Source organism: Corticium candelabrum, chromosome 7 (genome assembly GCF_963422355.1).
Source record: "Corticium candelabrum chromosome 7, ooCorCand1.1, whole genome shotgun sequence".
Lineage (NCBI taxonomy): Eukaryota > Metazoa > Porifera > Homoscleromorpha > Homosclerophorida > Plakinidae > Corticium > Corticium candelabrum.
The window spans coordinates 8,009,295-8,023,954 of NC_085091.1; the positions used below are offsets into that span (position 1 = coordinate 8,009,295).

The following is a 14,660-nucleotide window of genomic DNA, read 5'->3' on the forward strand; positions in this document are numbered from 1 at the left end:
CTCACAAGCTGGTATTTGGGCCGGCCGCAATCAAAACCATGTTCTGTGGTGTCTCAGCTCTGTCTAAAATGGCGTCATGCCGTTCAAATTTTGCAGAAACCAAGTGTTCTGTCTACGATACAATGCAGGAGACGATCAATCATGTTTAGATGAACGTCTGAACTGTAAACTGTGGTTCTAGCATCTTTTTGTGTTGCTGGTGGAGTTGATTATTGATGTCAGATAAGATAGTTTTGACTTTCCATCTATCCTAAGTGAGTTTGTAGGTTTTCAATTTGTGTCTTACTGTTGCCAGATCTAGTAGCAGTGAAGACAGTCAATTCTGACTGGATTACGAATGTCGCTGATATTGACATTCCACCTACTTTGTTCGTTCTCATTTTATACTCTATTGTGACCAGATGTAGTAGCAGCGAAAACAGCTAGATGGTCAGTGGATTAATGATGTCTAGATCTAGTATGAGTGAAGATATTCAGGTGTTTACTGGACTGGAATTACACGTTCGCTCCATGCACCTAATGCTCTTCTCTAGCACGTTACAAGTCAACGAAACTAGGCTCAAAACTTTACCAAGGTACTCGATAATTGCTTAACTAACGTCAGGGCATTTTCATGATCCAACAAAAGATCGATTCGTGTACCTCGAATTTGTGGACGTGATGGGAGGAACCTTGTACGTGCTAACAGTTTCGCAGGTGAATCGTCGTGGTACACCACAGAACATGGTTTTGATTGCGGCCCAAAATACCAGCTTGTGCGGCAACCATTCAGGTATCTAGTCCAGCTGTTACTCAGACCCAGTCGCTTCCTGTGGCGGAGAAAAACATGTCCACAATTAGGATACACCCCGTTTGAGCTGTGCACAGACGTTATCCCGTATATTGTGTTAGTGCGCTAGCAGACGTTGTGCGATTTTAGTCGTACAGGTATTGTTCCAAAGCTTAGACATTGGTGCTTACACTGGACATGTTTCCCTCTCTCTCCGTTGCAGGTTACCAGAGAAACAGCGTTCGTAACTCAAATTACCGAGGAGTGTCCACAATCACCTACCCTACAGAATGTTTTTCATGAGCTTTGAGGTGCTTGTAAAATTTAGATTTTCTGGTTGGCTTGAAAACAGTTGGTGGACAAAGGGGACATCTAAGGGCTGATAGATCACCTTTTTCCAACTGCTTTGCAACAGTAACCGTTACCCATGGGCCAGTCTTCAAAGCTGGTTCTCAATATTGACGGATGTGTGTTTAGCTGACCAAATGAATCTGAAATTCATACATGTTGCTCTGACAAGCTGATTATCATTACTCTGCAGGTCATGATGACACGTTGCTTTCATATATATATATATATATATATATATATATATATATATATATATATATATATATATATATATATATATAGCTGTACTTGAAGAAATAATATATGATTCTCTTATATATATGATGTACAATTATATATATATATATATATATATATATATATATATATATATATATATATATAATATTGATGTACGCCATCAAACATAAGGTATTCAGTACATGTAAAATAACTCTAAGACTACTGACTATTTCACACGTTGTCTTGATTTAGTTCCTAATACTATAACTATAATACGAGAACTGCAATTTGTAATTATAGCAGTATCTTACTTAATTAGGTATCTATTTCACAACATGGGCATCACAACATCAACTTCACGCAAGCATGCACGCATGCATACAAACACTAATATTTTTAAACACTAATATAGAGTTGATGCAATTCAATGTTCAACCGATTGTCTATCAGTAAGATTTACAAAAATGCTAATGGTACTCAAATACATGTGGGAGAGGCTGGCTAGACGAGATTAGCTAAATGACGTCACGTATGTCACGCGTATCTTAGTTGTAGAGCTCTAGATGATCTAAGGCATATTGAACTTACCCATGTAAGTTGAAGAAAGCAAACTGTCGATTTCCAGAGGCTATCCTATTTGGCGCGAAGCGGAAGGTCACGTGCTCCGGTCACGTGCTCCGGTCACGTGTCGATGTAGTCTGTACAAGTGCCTTTTCACTGAAATTGATACCGGTGGTGTGACTTACTATACATCATACCCTAGATGTAGTCTACTAAAAGTTGTTCTAGCATTAACTTAAACCATAGTTCACATAAACGCACAAACGCGCACAAACACAAACTTGTATGTTTTCCTAAAATAACCTGGCCAAACTTAAATGGGAGTGTCCGTGCAGGTGCATGCCTATGTATGCGTGTAATATAATATAAATATGATATAATATAATATGATATAATGTAATATAATATAAATATAATATAAATATAATATAATATAATATAACTAGCTGAGTAGCTCTTTCTTCGCCCAGGCAAAGGTTAGAGCTGTGGTTTGTTATTAATTAAATTGATGTTCAGTAACTGACCGTTTGCCTGCCTGATTGACTGATTGCAAGACTGACTCAGTCACTGCACGACTGACTAACTGACTGTTCAACTGACTGTACGACTGTGGACTGAGTGCACAACTGACTGCACAACTGTCTGTATAAATGTCTTCGTTAGGGTCACCTCATTGAATCAAAATGGTTTGCTGAGTAGCCCATTCTTTGATCAAACATTACTCAGTGAGGCAAAATGTACACTACTACTACTTTGCACCATGATATATTTGACAATAAACCAATTGTACATATGACAGCAAAATCAAAAAAGTAGAGCGCCAACATATAGTTCTAGGCAGTTTGTATATAATGATCTAGAGATAAAGGCAGCTCTCTGCACAGATGGAGAGCACATTATCAGAATTGATATAATAACGTTTGCGAGACCTGGAGCCACGCAAACACATGATGGAAGAGCAAATGCCAGTCTACATTGAATCCAGCAAATGGTGGTATTGCAAGACATATCGTTGTTCTCCGACAGAAGGGAAGCCAGCTTCATTATGCACGTTGCTGTCAACTTGCTTGCTCCACTCATAGAAGAGAAAACAAGAGGTGTGAACGATGCCTGTTCTACAAGACGTCTTCTATTTTCGTATTTCGCTTTTCTCTTGCTCCTGCTTTCTGTAACATGAGGCAATACTCGTGCTAAGTACACTACTACACTACTACTACTGCTGCTACACACACACACACACACACACACACACACACACACACACACACACACACACACACACACACACACACACACACACACACACACACACACACACACACACACACACACACACACACACACATCTCCTTTATATTAGAGATATAACATAACATAATTTAAACTAATATAAAATAATGTAACATAATGTTAATTAATTAAACATAACATAACAACATAACATAAGTTGATATAATATAATATAACGTAATCTAAATAAAATTAACTTATGTTAGCATTTCATGATGATAATTTTCTTGTCTCATCGTGACATTGCTACTCCCAAAGCAAGTGCAAAATCTTCTTGACCGTCTAGACTGAACCTGCAGATTATGAAGTTTAATGTCAAGAGAACCGAAAGAGAAGAACGACAGAAGCGATCTACCGCTCAGACATACTAGCAGTCTCGTACCACGACCAAACTTGACCGAACGTGCGGTTAATATCTACAGGTCGATGTCGGCAACTAAAAAACGTATGGCATTTCCGGCCCGATGTGGCAGCGCCCCACCCCCGTGTGGCAGCAAGGTTCTGGATACCTCGCGTTAGATGCAGTTGGCGTGGAGGAGAAAGACCTCGACACACTCCCCGTGTAGCGCTCGGTGCAGGAAATGCGTTAGCTGGATTCGGTGCAAATGCAATCAGAATCTAGAGAGAAAGGCTAGCGGTATCTAATCGGGAAGAAACCTTCGATGGTTGGAAGCGTTGTGGAGGGCGACTACACGTACATTATACACGGCACCAGTGTAGGCGTGTGTTCGAATGAACTGGAAGGTGTAGCGTTTGCGTTATCGAAAAATTTTACACGGGGGTTGGTCCCTAGAAACGGTCCCTTGCACTGCAATGACAAATTTGAGTAGTCATGGACATGATCCGTTGCAAGCGCAGCGGTTTGATATAGAAATCAGCTTTGTAGCATAAACGGTTAATACCGATACCCGTTCCTACAGGTCGAATTAGACTGAACACAAACTCAACAGCGTGGTATCGTTTTCTTTGTTCCAACAGCCTCAATACTCTAGCAGAGTCGTCTACCTGGCTAGTCAGCAAGAGACTAGTAGTTGACTTGTTCAGCGGCGACAACTATCGGTAGAGGAACGGATGGAGGAATAGCGAGAGGACGTGGGCGTGGTGGAGTTGGCCCCGGTATGTGCCTAGGGAAAGACCCAGGTTGGATTCTAATCTCGCGCAGCCAGCTTCTCCTCTCTTTTGATTTCCGTTGAAGAACCGCATTTGTCTAGTTTGCTATACTCTTTGAATCCGTTGTGCATGGTCACAAAATGTTGGTGCAACTTCTCTGCCTGCTGTGGCGCGAGACGCGAGTGCTTTTTAGGAAACCGTTTAGAGTAGAATAGGATCAACTTGAAAGGATAGATGGAGAGTTTCCATCCAATTCAGAATTTTACAAAACTCATGAACCGATTATGGAAGACCATCGGCGTAGGAAGCGGGGGATTGGGGAGGGATAAAGTCCCCTCGCTCAGTGTAGGAATTCTGTGCCAGCGACTTTGCGAATCTGTTTACGGTCTGGCAAGCGACTTTTGCTTACTCATGATGACATCCACATTACAGTCCCCCGCTCGTAAACATCTTCCTACGTTGGTGAAAACACATCAGCTACCAGCACGTTTCCTTCTTTGATTCCACTACCGTAGTAGAATCTATAGAGTCGTTTGCTGTAAACTGTTGCATGCTTTTTGTGTAGATTTATGATTAACTATTTTCTCTATTTTTCTTTATTTTAGATCCACATGACCTTGTATCTCGTGATTGCATCTTTGTAGAGGGTCTAGAGTGCTTTTTCATTCCATAACCTAGAACGCAGTAGCAACTCTAAAATAACTTGCATGATACTAGAGCTGGAACTATATTAATATAAAAAAAACATTGAACCTAATGTCTTGATTTTTCATGCATTCATCTATTTTAGGTTCAGATGATGACAATTTTATCTGGACTCCGGGGAACTCAATTAAGGACATTACGTCAGCGGTTACTATCTAATTGCTCTGAAATCTCCGATCGTGAGTCTTAGCTTTTAGTGCTTTGTGAAAGAGGGTACTGTATTGGTCTTTGTAACAATGGACGGAAATGAGGATAAAGCAGAAGTCCTAGTTCAAGGCCTAGACTTGCGCCGGGCAAACTTTAGGACGCCGTTGCTGTCGTACTTTGAAAGAAACGAAATTTCACTATGCTGTGAGCCGACTGTGAGGCAAGACGGGTTGGTTTCGGTAGAAATTTGCGGTAACGAATGGCAATCGGGTAAGTAGATGTGGGCGTGGCGTTTCTGTCTGCCTAGTTTTACGCTGTTTCCAACGCTCGCTTCGACGTGTTGCGGCACGCATACTTTACACGACCCTAGCTTACGTGTCTAGAGGATTTCGGAGATGATGAAATTGCGCTTTTGTTTTCCGCTTTCATCCTCGCCACCACATGTTTGTGTTCCATGGCTCTCAACCTAGGCGCTTAGTAAAGTCTCGTGCAATTGACGTAGGCATGTCTATTTTGGAGTAACGCAACGAGCCAGGAAAATTATTGGATCTGTATGGGGCCATGGTTCTTTGGCTCCACGGTTCCTACGCCTCTGTATGTGACTCACTCTGCATGGGTTTCCGTGTCAGCCCTGTAGTAGACTGTACGTGTATAACGATGCTTTCTCTGTGTAGCTTCTGACAGTGCGAGATTGCTGACTAGTCAAGCAAATCATAACATCGATAATGACGTGGTATCGTTTTCTTTGGTCCAACAGTCTCAATACTCCAGCAGAGTCGCCAGTCAGCAAGACACTAGTAGTTCAACGGCTACAACTATTGGTAGAGGAACGGATAGAGGAATAGCGAGAGGACGTGGGCGTGGGCGTGGGCGCGGAAGTGGACGTGGTGGTGTTGGGCGTGGTATGTGGGGAAACACCCAAGTTGGAAACCCCAACATCCAATCTAATATTTCTCCCGTACCGCATCGTTCAACTGTGAGGCCACCGATGTCAACAATGCATTCTCTACCAGGCCACGCTGTCAGACCTCCGTACACTAACGAGGGTCCTTCATTCAGTGAAGAATCGCATTTGCCTAGTTTGCCCTACCCTTTGATTCCGATGTGGTCACAAGACGTTGGTGCAACTTCTCTACCTGCAGTAGCGCGAGATGCGAATACATTTGGTAGGAAACCGCTAGGAGTATTCAAATCAGAATTTGACAAAACTCGTGAACCGATGATGGAAGACACATCAGCTACCGACACGTTTCCTTCTTCTGACTCCAGTTAGTGTAGTTTACTGTAAACTGTTGTTCTCTGTTTAGATTTATGATTAACTATTTTCTCTATCTAGTAAGTCCTACTGAAGGTATAGACGTTATTACAGTCAAGGCTCTTCCTCAAGGTGCTACTCGTCAAGGCCTAACAGACGCAGTTAAATCAGCAGTCAAAAATGCAAACTCGAACGATACTTGTGAAGTCAAGGTTGTGGAATGGTCAAACAGATCAGCAAAAGTTCACTTGAGCGATATGAAAGGTATGGTATATACAATCTCTAGTCACGAGTTTGTCGGATGTTTGTAATTTTGTTTGAATATCATGCAGCTGTTACTGCGTTGTGGCGAGTAAGACACAAACCGTCACCGTCTATACAGTATGATGGTCAACGGCTTTCCTGGGACTTAGCTGTGCCAGAGAAGTATGAAGAAGACCGCATCTTAGTAGAAGGATTACCTCCAGAAATGAACGAAAATGATCTAAAAATGCACCTTAATGACAGGGACTGTATTCTTAGGACAGAAAGCCTCAAATTCACGACTGCGATTCAAAAAGACAAGTCAAAGGCTGTCATAAATCTTTATGATAATGTTGCAGGTACCTAGTAGACTTTTTTGGGAATTTGATATCATGTGAATAATCTCTTGAGCTTGATCAACTTGATCAATTGAATCACTGTAATATACTAATCACCAATAATATGATCTTCAATCACCTATAAATAATATCAATGGTTTGTAGTTGATGCTATTGCTGAAACTTTAGTTTCTGATTAATGAAAGGCTAACTGACATAAAATAACAGTATTTCTATTTTAAGTAACTTTGCTTGCATGTGATGCTAGAATGTTAAACGCAGATGGAAGTAACAGGAAACAAGTTGACACTTTAATTTTTAATATAAGTATTTTAAAATATAGAGTCTCTTGGCGATCACAGAAAACATCATGCTATTGTATTTCATGTAAGTTTTCATTAGAATAGGAACTTTTGCAATTTTATTTTGCTGTACAGCGATCCCTTTTATACTGTTTTGTTGGGTTATTTTCTATTTTATTGGTTACCATATAAAAGTAACTTATGGTAAACGTTACATTTGCAGATTTACATTTTGTGGAAAGTTTGAACAAGACTTCGTCATTTTACGAGGGAAGAGAAACCGCAAAACTTTCGTATCATCTAATTCCCAGTTCACGGTCTTTGCTTGTTCAAGAACTAAATGCAAATGTCCACAAGGGTGGTCTGCGGAGTTACTTCAACAATATTTCACTTGAAGGCATGAATAGATCTCTGCTAATTGATGACATTGAGATGAGGGAAGGTGGATCGGCCGTGGTGAAACTCAGAACTTGTGAAGGTATTTGAATATGGTTGAATAGCATTCTTGAACTTTTGATAGTTAAAAATTTGTTGTATGTTTAGACTGCATGGCTGTGATGAGTTTGTCAGCAATGCCTCCGATTGCGCAAGAAGGTAAACGCCCAACTGTATGCATCTTGTCAGAGTATACATGTTCTACTGCAGACAGCGCACTTTCAGACGACAAATCTATTGCAGCTTCCAAAGTTGAAGAAACTGAAATTGTTGTTACCATTCCTGTTAAAGATGCGGCCGTGACAAATTTTATTTGGAACAGCAACAAACACCGGCAACGCTTGATGAGCCACCTTGATTGCGAAGATTGTAATTTTGATGGTTCGAATTTGTCAATATTAAAACCCAAATTTAGTGTTGATGAGCTTCAGAAAAAGTTTCAAGACTTTACCGGCCGTTTTTTATGCAAAAGACTGCTGATTTCGGAAAATAGTCTTTGGCAGAAATCGGTAAAATTTGTCAGGGACGAACGTAATGCTTGCTCTGCTGAAGTCGAGATAGTGGAAAGAGAAGAGAAGTTAGAAATAGAATTTGTTGGTCCAGAAGGCGAGGTAACACCGTTCCATCATCGTTGTGCCGATCGTATTAGTTTGTGGAGAATGGAATTGGAAGAAGCAAATGCTGAGACCAAAGAAACAATTTCCTTGCCTTCATTGTCCCATACCCGTATACTAGAACGCACCTCATTCTACCAAGAGAAACAAGAAGCTTTGCAGATTAAGATCGAATCTGTTGGCAGCAAAGCTAGTGTGTCTTTGCAAGGTCCGCGCAATCTTGCCATAAGTTGCAAAGACGAGATGGTGAAAATAATAGAATCAATGACAGAAACACAAGTGACTATAGATGAGAAAATCGCCAATTTCTTACAGTTCACAGGTATTGATAAGCTCAACGCACTCATGGAAGACTCTCAAGTTTTCGCTTTATGCACACACGTAGACCAAACGTTCTTGCGTATTGTCGGTTTGCCCGAAGCTACGAGTGCTGCTACAGATTTGATCAGAAAAACCTATTCTTGCCAACAAGTGAGGGGAATGGAAGATAGAGAGGTGCAGGCCTTTATACGAACTGACGAATACAACCAATTTGTAACATCAATGACAACTAATGAATCGGTGATGGTAGATCCTCTCTGCGAGGAAATCAAAGAGTCGGCTGCACCTGTAACCATCACAATCGTCGGAGAAACGTCTGTCGTTCAAACCTCAACTAAAGAGCTTGAAGACTTTCTTCTGAATGGTGTAGTGTTTACCGATCGAGTTGAGCTCGATCACCCCGGACTTGCTAAATATCTCACTTTGTATAAAGCAGATGATCTGATACGATTAAAGGCACGACTCAGAGAATTTAAACCTGAAATTGATGTGAGGGTAAGAGAAGAAGTAGTCGTAGTGCGATCAACAAAGTCAGGGTTAGACAAGCTAAAAGATGAAATAAAACGATTCGTTGACGCAATCGTATCCGAAGAGTTTGAAATCAAGCGTCATGGCTTAGTAAGATTTCTGAACAGTGCTGCGTTTAGACAAGAACGTTCTCAAATTGAAAAGAAACACAAAGCGCTGTTATGGATGGATGGAGACGAAGAAGAAGAGAGCATAGAAACAGAAACCATTTCTGGTCGCAGGTTTGCTGCCAGTGGCGGAATGACTAAACTATTGATGGAATACAAAGTACCCAATAGCGGCAAGGTTATGGCGCTCTACACGGGAGATCTTTGTAGTCACAATGCGGACGCCATTGTGAATGCAACGAATGAGGAGTTGCAGGACGTCGATGGACTAGCCAAATACATTGTTGATCGCGCAGGAAGATCAGTACAAGATCAATGTAGACGCTATATCCAAGAGCACGGTTCATTACCTACTGGTGAGGCTATGGTTACCGACTCCGGTCGTCTTACTACAACCAAGCATATTATTCACACGGTAGGTCCTAGATGGCCATCCCAGATTCGTGATACGGTTGCAACAAAAAAAGTTGAAAAACTACTGCAAAACGCAGTTAAATCGTCGTTAGTGCTAGCAACTAGTTTAAAATGCAAGAAGGTTGCATTTCCGGCGATAAGCACCAGTGTCTATGGATGTCCAAGTGAGGTTGTTGCAAAAAATGTTGTGCAGTCTGTTACTGAATACTTCAACGAGACGACATCGAGTACGATTACTCAAGTTCACGTCGTTTTGCTGGACACAGATACGGACAATGTAAGATGCTTCAAGGAATGCATGAAAAAGAGTCTCAATCCTATAGCAAAAGTCTCTCTTCGTGAGACTGTAGATGTCGTTCGAGCTCCGTCGATAGACGTTGTGTATAGGTCTGAAACGAGTTGGAGAAAAGAACACGTCGAAACAGCTCGTTCGTTTACAGGCGCGTTTCAAGTGTCTATCAAACCTGGAGACATTACTGGCGAACGGGTATGTAATACAAAGCTTGGGGTGGTACAGGATGAGGAGGGGGGGAGACACAAACACTACTAGTTTGGAAAAGTAGACAAGGTGAAGAGTAGACTTTACAACACAAAAATGGCGCTATAGGTACATAGGTGTTGGAAATTACATGTGCTACTACGGGGCCCATGGTCTCCAATCAGCAGCGTATGGTCACTATATATAAAATAGGTCATCTTGGAAACGAGCTACAATTCGATGAAAACGAGGAGCTCCAGTGCAGCGCTACTTATGCGCGCAGACGTCCTGGGTACACGAAGCTACACTTGCGCACAGAGCCTTCTAAAGCTCTGTTTGCTCACAAAAACTTCCATAATGGCTGATGGGGAACAATACCGTTAGCGCACATTGATATTGACTCCCCACCTTGGATGCCATTCTTACGTTCCTGAGATAAATGCAAACATATATGAAGGCAAGCTGTCCAGTAGATGGGGGATTTAGACAGCTCAAGCGCGCATACAAGCCTCCTGTGCGCAGATTCAAAAAATAATAAGAACGAGACGTTTTAAAAGTCGTGATACTTGGCGAGTGGCTACTCAAAACGCAGGTGAAATGACTTCTGGTTTGCGGATTAAGCCTTGTTTAGAAATTTTACAATTATAGAGTTTAGCGTTAGCTAAAACGGAAACGGAAACATGGCTTGCTAAAGAAAGAAAATAGTGTATATCATTAGGAATTGAAAGAGAATTATTTTAGTATCATCACGTTTCAAAGAGTTTACAATTTTGACTTTTTGTTAAGGACGGTTGTCTATTTTCTGTTCACCTGAGACTGGTGTGACTAAGAGACAAACTCCTTCGTATTAAAATAACAGACTATTGGTTGGATAGACGACCACGCAAAGTGATGTCAGACTAACAATTACAATGAGTAGAAAATACGCATTACCAATTAATGCAATAAGCTTGTGCAAAACGGGTCATCTAGAACTCTTAAGGTTTTGTAGAATTTTGAGTAGGGTTGCAATGCACACGAAGCAGCCACGTACTGTTTGTAATTGACCCGATGCACGCTAGCGCACTCCCAACTACGAACTTTCAGTTCTTGCAGTGCGAACTTCACTGTTTTCAGTTGGACAAGTCATCTATAATGTTTCCATTAGCTCGTACAGTAAACTGTATTAGACAATAATGCCAGTTTTCGTGGACCAGCTAGTATTGATTCCCTCACGGCTGCGCGCGCCGCAAGAAAGTTATCAACCTTGGAAACTATTTGTAGACTTTCAAGACTTTTTACCTCTGGTTCAGGGTATACACGTGCACTCGATGTACCCTCCTTATATCCTTTCTTGAAAAAACATTTCACAATTAATATTAATGAAATTCATGTATTTGAATTTAGAGCGACGTCATTGTCAACTCTACAAACAGTGATATGAACATGAACTCAGCTTTAGCTTCAAAGAAAATTTCTGAAAAAGCTGGTCCTGGTCTTCAAAGTGAGTGTGCAGATTATGTCAGTGACAATGGACCATTGGCTGTAGGAAGTGTCTACACGAGCGGAGGATACAACTTGTTTTGTCGACATGTTATTCATCTCAGCTGTCCAAACAATGCCAAGGTAAGTCAAAGTATATAGTACTGGAGTAACTGGGTTACAGAATACGTTTAGTCAACGTCAGCCAATCTACATTTTAATTTTTTCTTTTACAGCCGCAGAATTCCAAGTATACCTATATGTTTTGGCGACAATGCTTTTATATGCTGTCGCAGTGACTTGCCATAAGTAAGAATAGCTTCATGGCTTCGAGGAGCTTTTTTCTTTCTTTGCATATTATTAAGAATTATGTGAAAAAATCTTTAAAGCCTATTGGGTTACGTTAAATTGGTCCTATTTTAGAGTAACGTAACATAGGGTCCTAAAGTTCATGTATACACAGCATTTCATATGTTCATTACGGTACATTACGTTTGCCAAGCGTAGGTCTAACCGTTATGTCTGACGGCCTTTATCTTTAAAATATTTTCATTTTCTAAATTAGGAAATTTCGTTTGCAGGGTCTTTCCAAGGCCGTGAAGAATTGTCTGACTGAGGCCAATGAAATAGATGCTACGTCCGTGTCTTTCCCTGCTCTTGGAACGGGCAGAATGGGGATGGCTGATGATGCTGCTGCTAAAGCAATATTTGATGGTATTGAAATGTTTGCAGCAAACGGACCGTCATCAGTTCGTCAAGTCAATCTGGTCATTTATGATAAGCCAAAAATCCCCGTATTTACTAAAGAGAAAATGAGACGAGAAGGAGCGATGACCGACAAAGGTGATGTTGAAGTGACGACTCCTGCGGTTGCTGGCACTCGCTTTCTTAACGGGACCACATTATCTGTAGAGCAAGGAGACATTACAAGTGACGCGTCTGACGTCATAGTGGCTCCTACTGGAGTTGTACTTTCTGCAGTTGCTCGAAAGTCTCCACGAACTAAACCGAATTTTTCTGCACGCCAACCAAATCCTGTAGTAGATCTCGCTGCTGGAGGTCAGCTCGTTTGCAGCCGTGTTTATGCAATTTCTGTTCCTAATCGATCTCCCTTAGCTAGCGATGACGAGTGCATTCAAACCATTCAATCTGTAGTGAGCCAATGTCTCAATTTAGCCAACTCTGCTGGATATTCATCGATAGCTATTCCAGCAATCGGCACTGGACTTCTTGGCTATGACAACAAGCACACCGCAGCTGCAGTTATTGAAGCGTGCAAGACGTTTGCTGCTAAACATTCGGCACCCAACCTCACGTCAGTCAAAATTAGCGTGTTCGATGCTCATCGAATTGGTGACTTTCAGAGTGAGGTTCAGAAACGCAGTGTACAAAAGTCGGGAGGATGGTTTCAAATAATAAGATCTGTAGGGACGTCCCTAGTAAGCAATTTCTTTAGTAGCATGCTACAACCGTCCAAACCCAAACCTACAAGAAAGCGACTTAAGAGCTTTTCTGCCGGAGAGGCTAATTCTGTTGCTTTCACGGTAATTGCTGACACTCGCAGTACCTGCAAAAATGTGCGGCAAGACGTAAATGACGTTGTCGTCCGCTTCTGCATTAACAGCGACGAAGTTATTGAAAGAGTGCCCCGATCATTTGAAGACGAGCTTATAGGGTTCGCTGCTAAATCGGAAGTAGCTTTACAGTTTGCTGTACAAGATGACAAGGAAGGTACTGCGAAACTGACGTTTTCTGGATTTACAGAAGATGTTGAAAAAGTAAAAACCGAAGTTTTCCGTCGCTATAGCAAAGCTCTAACAAATGTGGCTGACACAGCTGTAAAGCAAAAAATTATAGGAACTGTTCGGTGGTCTTGGGAGGACGATGATGGCACATTTAAGGAATACTCGCCAGAAGTGACCGTCAAATTGGAAAGGGCACTGGACGAGGAAGACAAGGTTGTGAAAGTTGACGTAAAAAGTATAACTTATGAAGTGGACGTTTCTACAATGATCCAAAAAGGGAAAGGTAGAAAATCAAGAAAAGTTAAAAGAGAACAGAGGAATCAAGAGAGTAGTAAGTTCTATGCTATGCACCGATCTTTACTAGAGACATTACATATATAATTGATTGACGCTTATAGGTATAGGACTTCCATCATCTTGGGTCGATCCGACAGGCGGCGATCATGACTATTCTTTGCATAAGCACAAACTCGCACCAAGTGATCCAGAATTTAAAGCAGTCAGTAAATTGTTCACATCTACAGGTGGTGCTGGAAAAATTACGAGCATAAACCGTATTCAGAATCCCAAGCTATACAAAAGCTACATTCGAGAAAAACAACACATTGCGAAAAAACGCAACAACGAAATTCAGTCGGGAGAAGCTATTCTGAAAGTCCGAGGATTCCACGGTACAAACGCACAAGCGATTGAACACATAGTCACTGCTGGCTTCAACAGGTCGTATGCCGGAACTGCAGTTGGTAGATTATTTGTACTCAATTTTATTTGTTGTTACTATGATCTCATCATTTCTGTTTTTGTTATTTAGGGAGAAGGTTTGGAGGCGGAGTCTACTTTTCAACGACCGCCAAGTACTCGAGTGGTTACTGTTCAGCAGATACAAACAATGTAAAAATGATGCTTTACTGTGACGTATTGCTGGGGATGTCTACAGTTGGAAATCCATCAATGGTGGAACCTCCTACTATTAATCCATCGGTTAGCATGACGGACAGGTATGACTCAACGGTAGACGACGTGGCAAATCCTTCAATGTATGTCAGCTGTTACAGAGACAACATGGCTTATCCAACTTATGTTATAACATTTGTGTAGTTTAATATGTCGACTAGCTTACATTGCCAGTTGCTTGGAGACGTAAACTCGCGGAGCTAGAAGTGCTGCTGTTTCTGTTTGGTTTCATTTACCGTTGCAGGTTTTACTCAAGTATGTTAAAAGAGGTATACTTATTAAGTGTCGTAAGAAATTTGTTGAATTTTGA

At 41.3% G+C, this 14,660-nt stretch overlaps 1 protein-coding gene across 2 annotated transcripts; it reads left to right on the forward strand.

Annotated features, from left to right (window-relative positions):
- The first annotated feature begins 5,226 nt into the window (after window positions 1-5,226).
- Window positions 5,227-14,660, forward strand: LOC134182126 (protein mono-ADP-ribosyltransferase PARP14-like). 2 transcript variants are annotated; one of them, XM_062649474.1, is made up of 11 exons: window positions 5,227-5,425; window positions 5,830-6,423; window positions 6,492-6,674; window positions 6,743-7,012; window positions 7,517-7,771; window positions 7,837-10,199; window positions 11,577-11,795; window positions 12,233-12,710; window positions 12,768-13,727; window positions 13,795-14,139; window positions 14,208-14,660. In XM_062649474.1, exons 1-11 carry the CDS (start codon window positions 5,245-5,247, stop codon window positions 14,492-14,494), a joined length of 6,135 nt encoding a protein of 2,044 aa, XP_062505458.1. In that variant the 5' UTR covers window positions 5,227-5,244; the 3' UTR covers window positions 14,495-14,660. The 2 variants fall into 2 exon arrangements, with proteins under 2 accessions (XP_062505458.1, XP_062505457.1); XM_062649473.1 differs by having other exon boundaries at window positions 12,233-13,727.

Bases quoted from the DNA above. Each gene is read 5' to 3' on its own strand.
- LOC134182126 (XM_062649473.1), top strand. From the start codon at position 5,245: ATGGACGGAAATGAGGATAAAGCAGAAGTCCTAGTTCAAGGCCTAGAC. The intron at 13,728-13,794 runs GTAAGTTCTATG...TGACGCTTATAG, and splicing joins ACAGAGGAATCAAGAGAGTA to GTATAGGACTTCCATCATCT. The intron at 14,140-14,207 runs GTAGATTATTTG...TTTGTTATTTAG, and splicing joins GTATGCCGGAACTGCAGTTG to GGAGAAGGTTTGGAGGCGGA.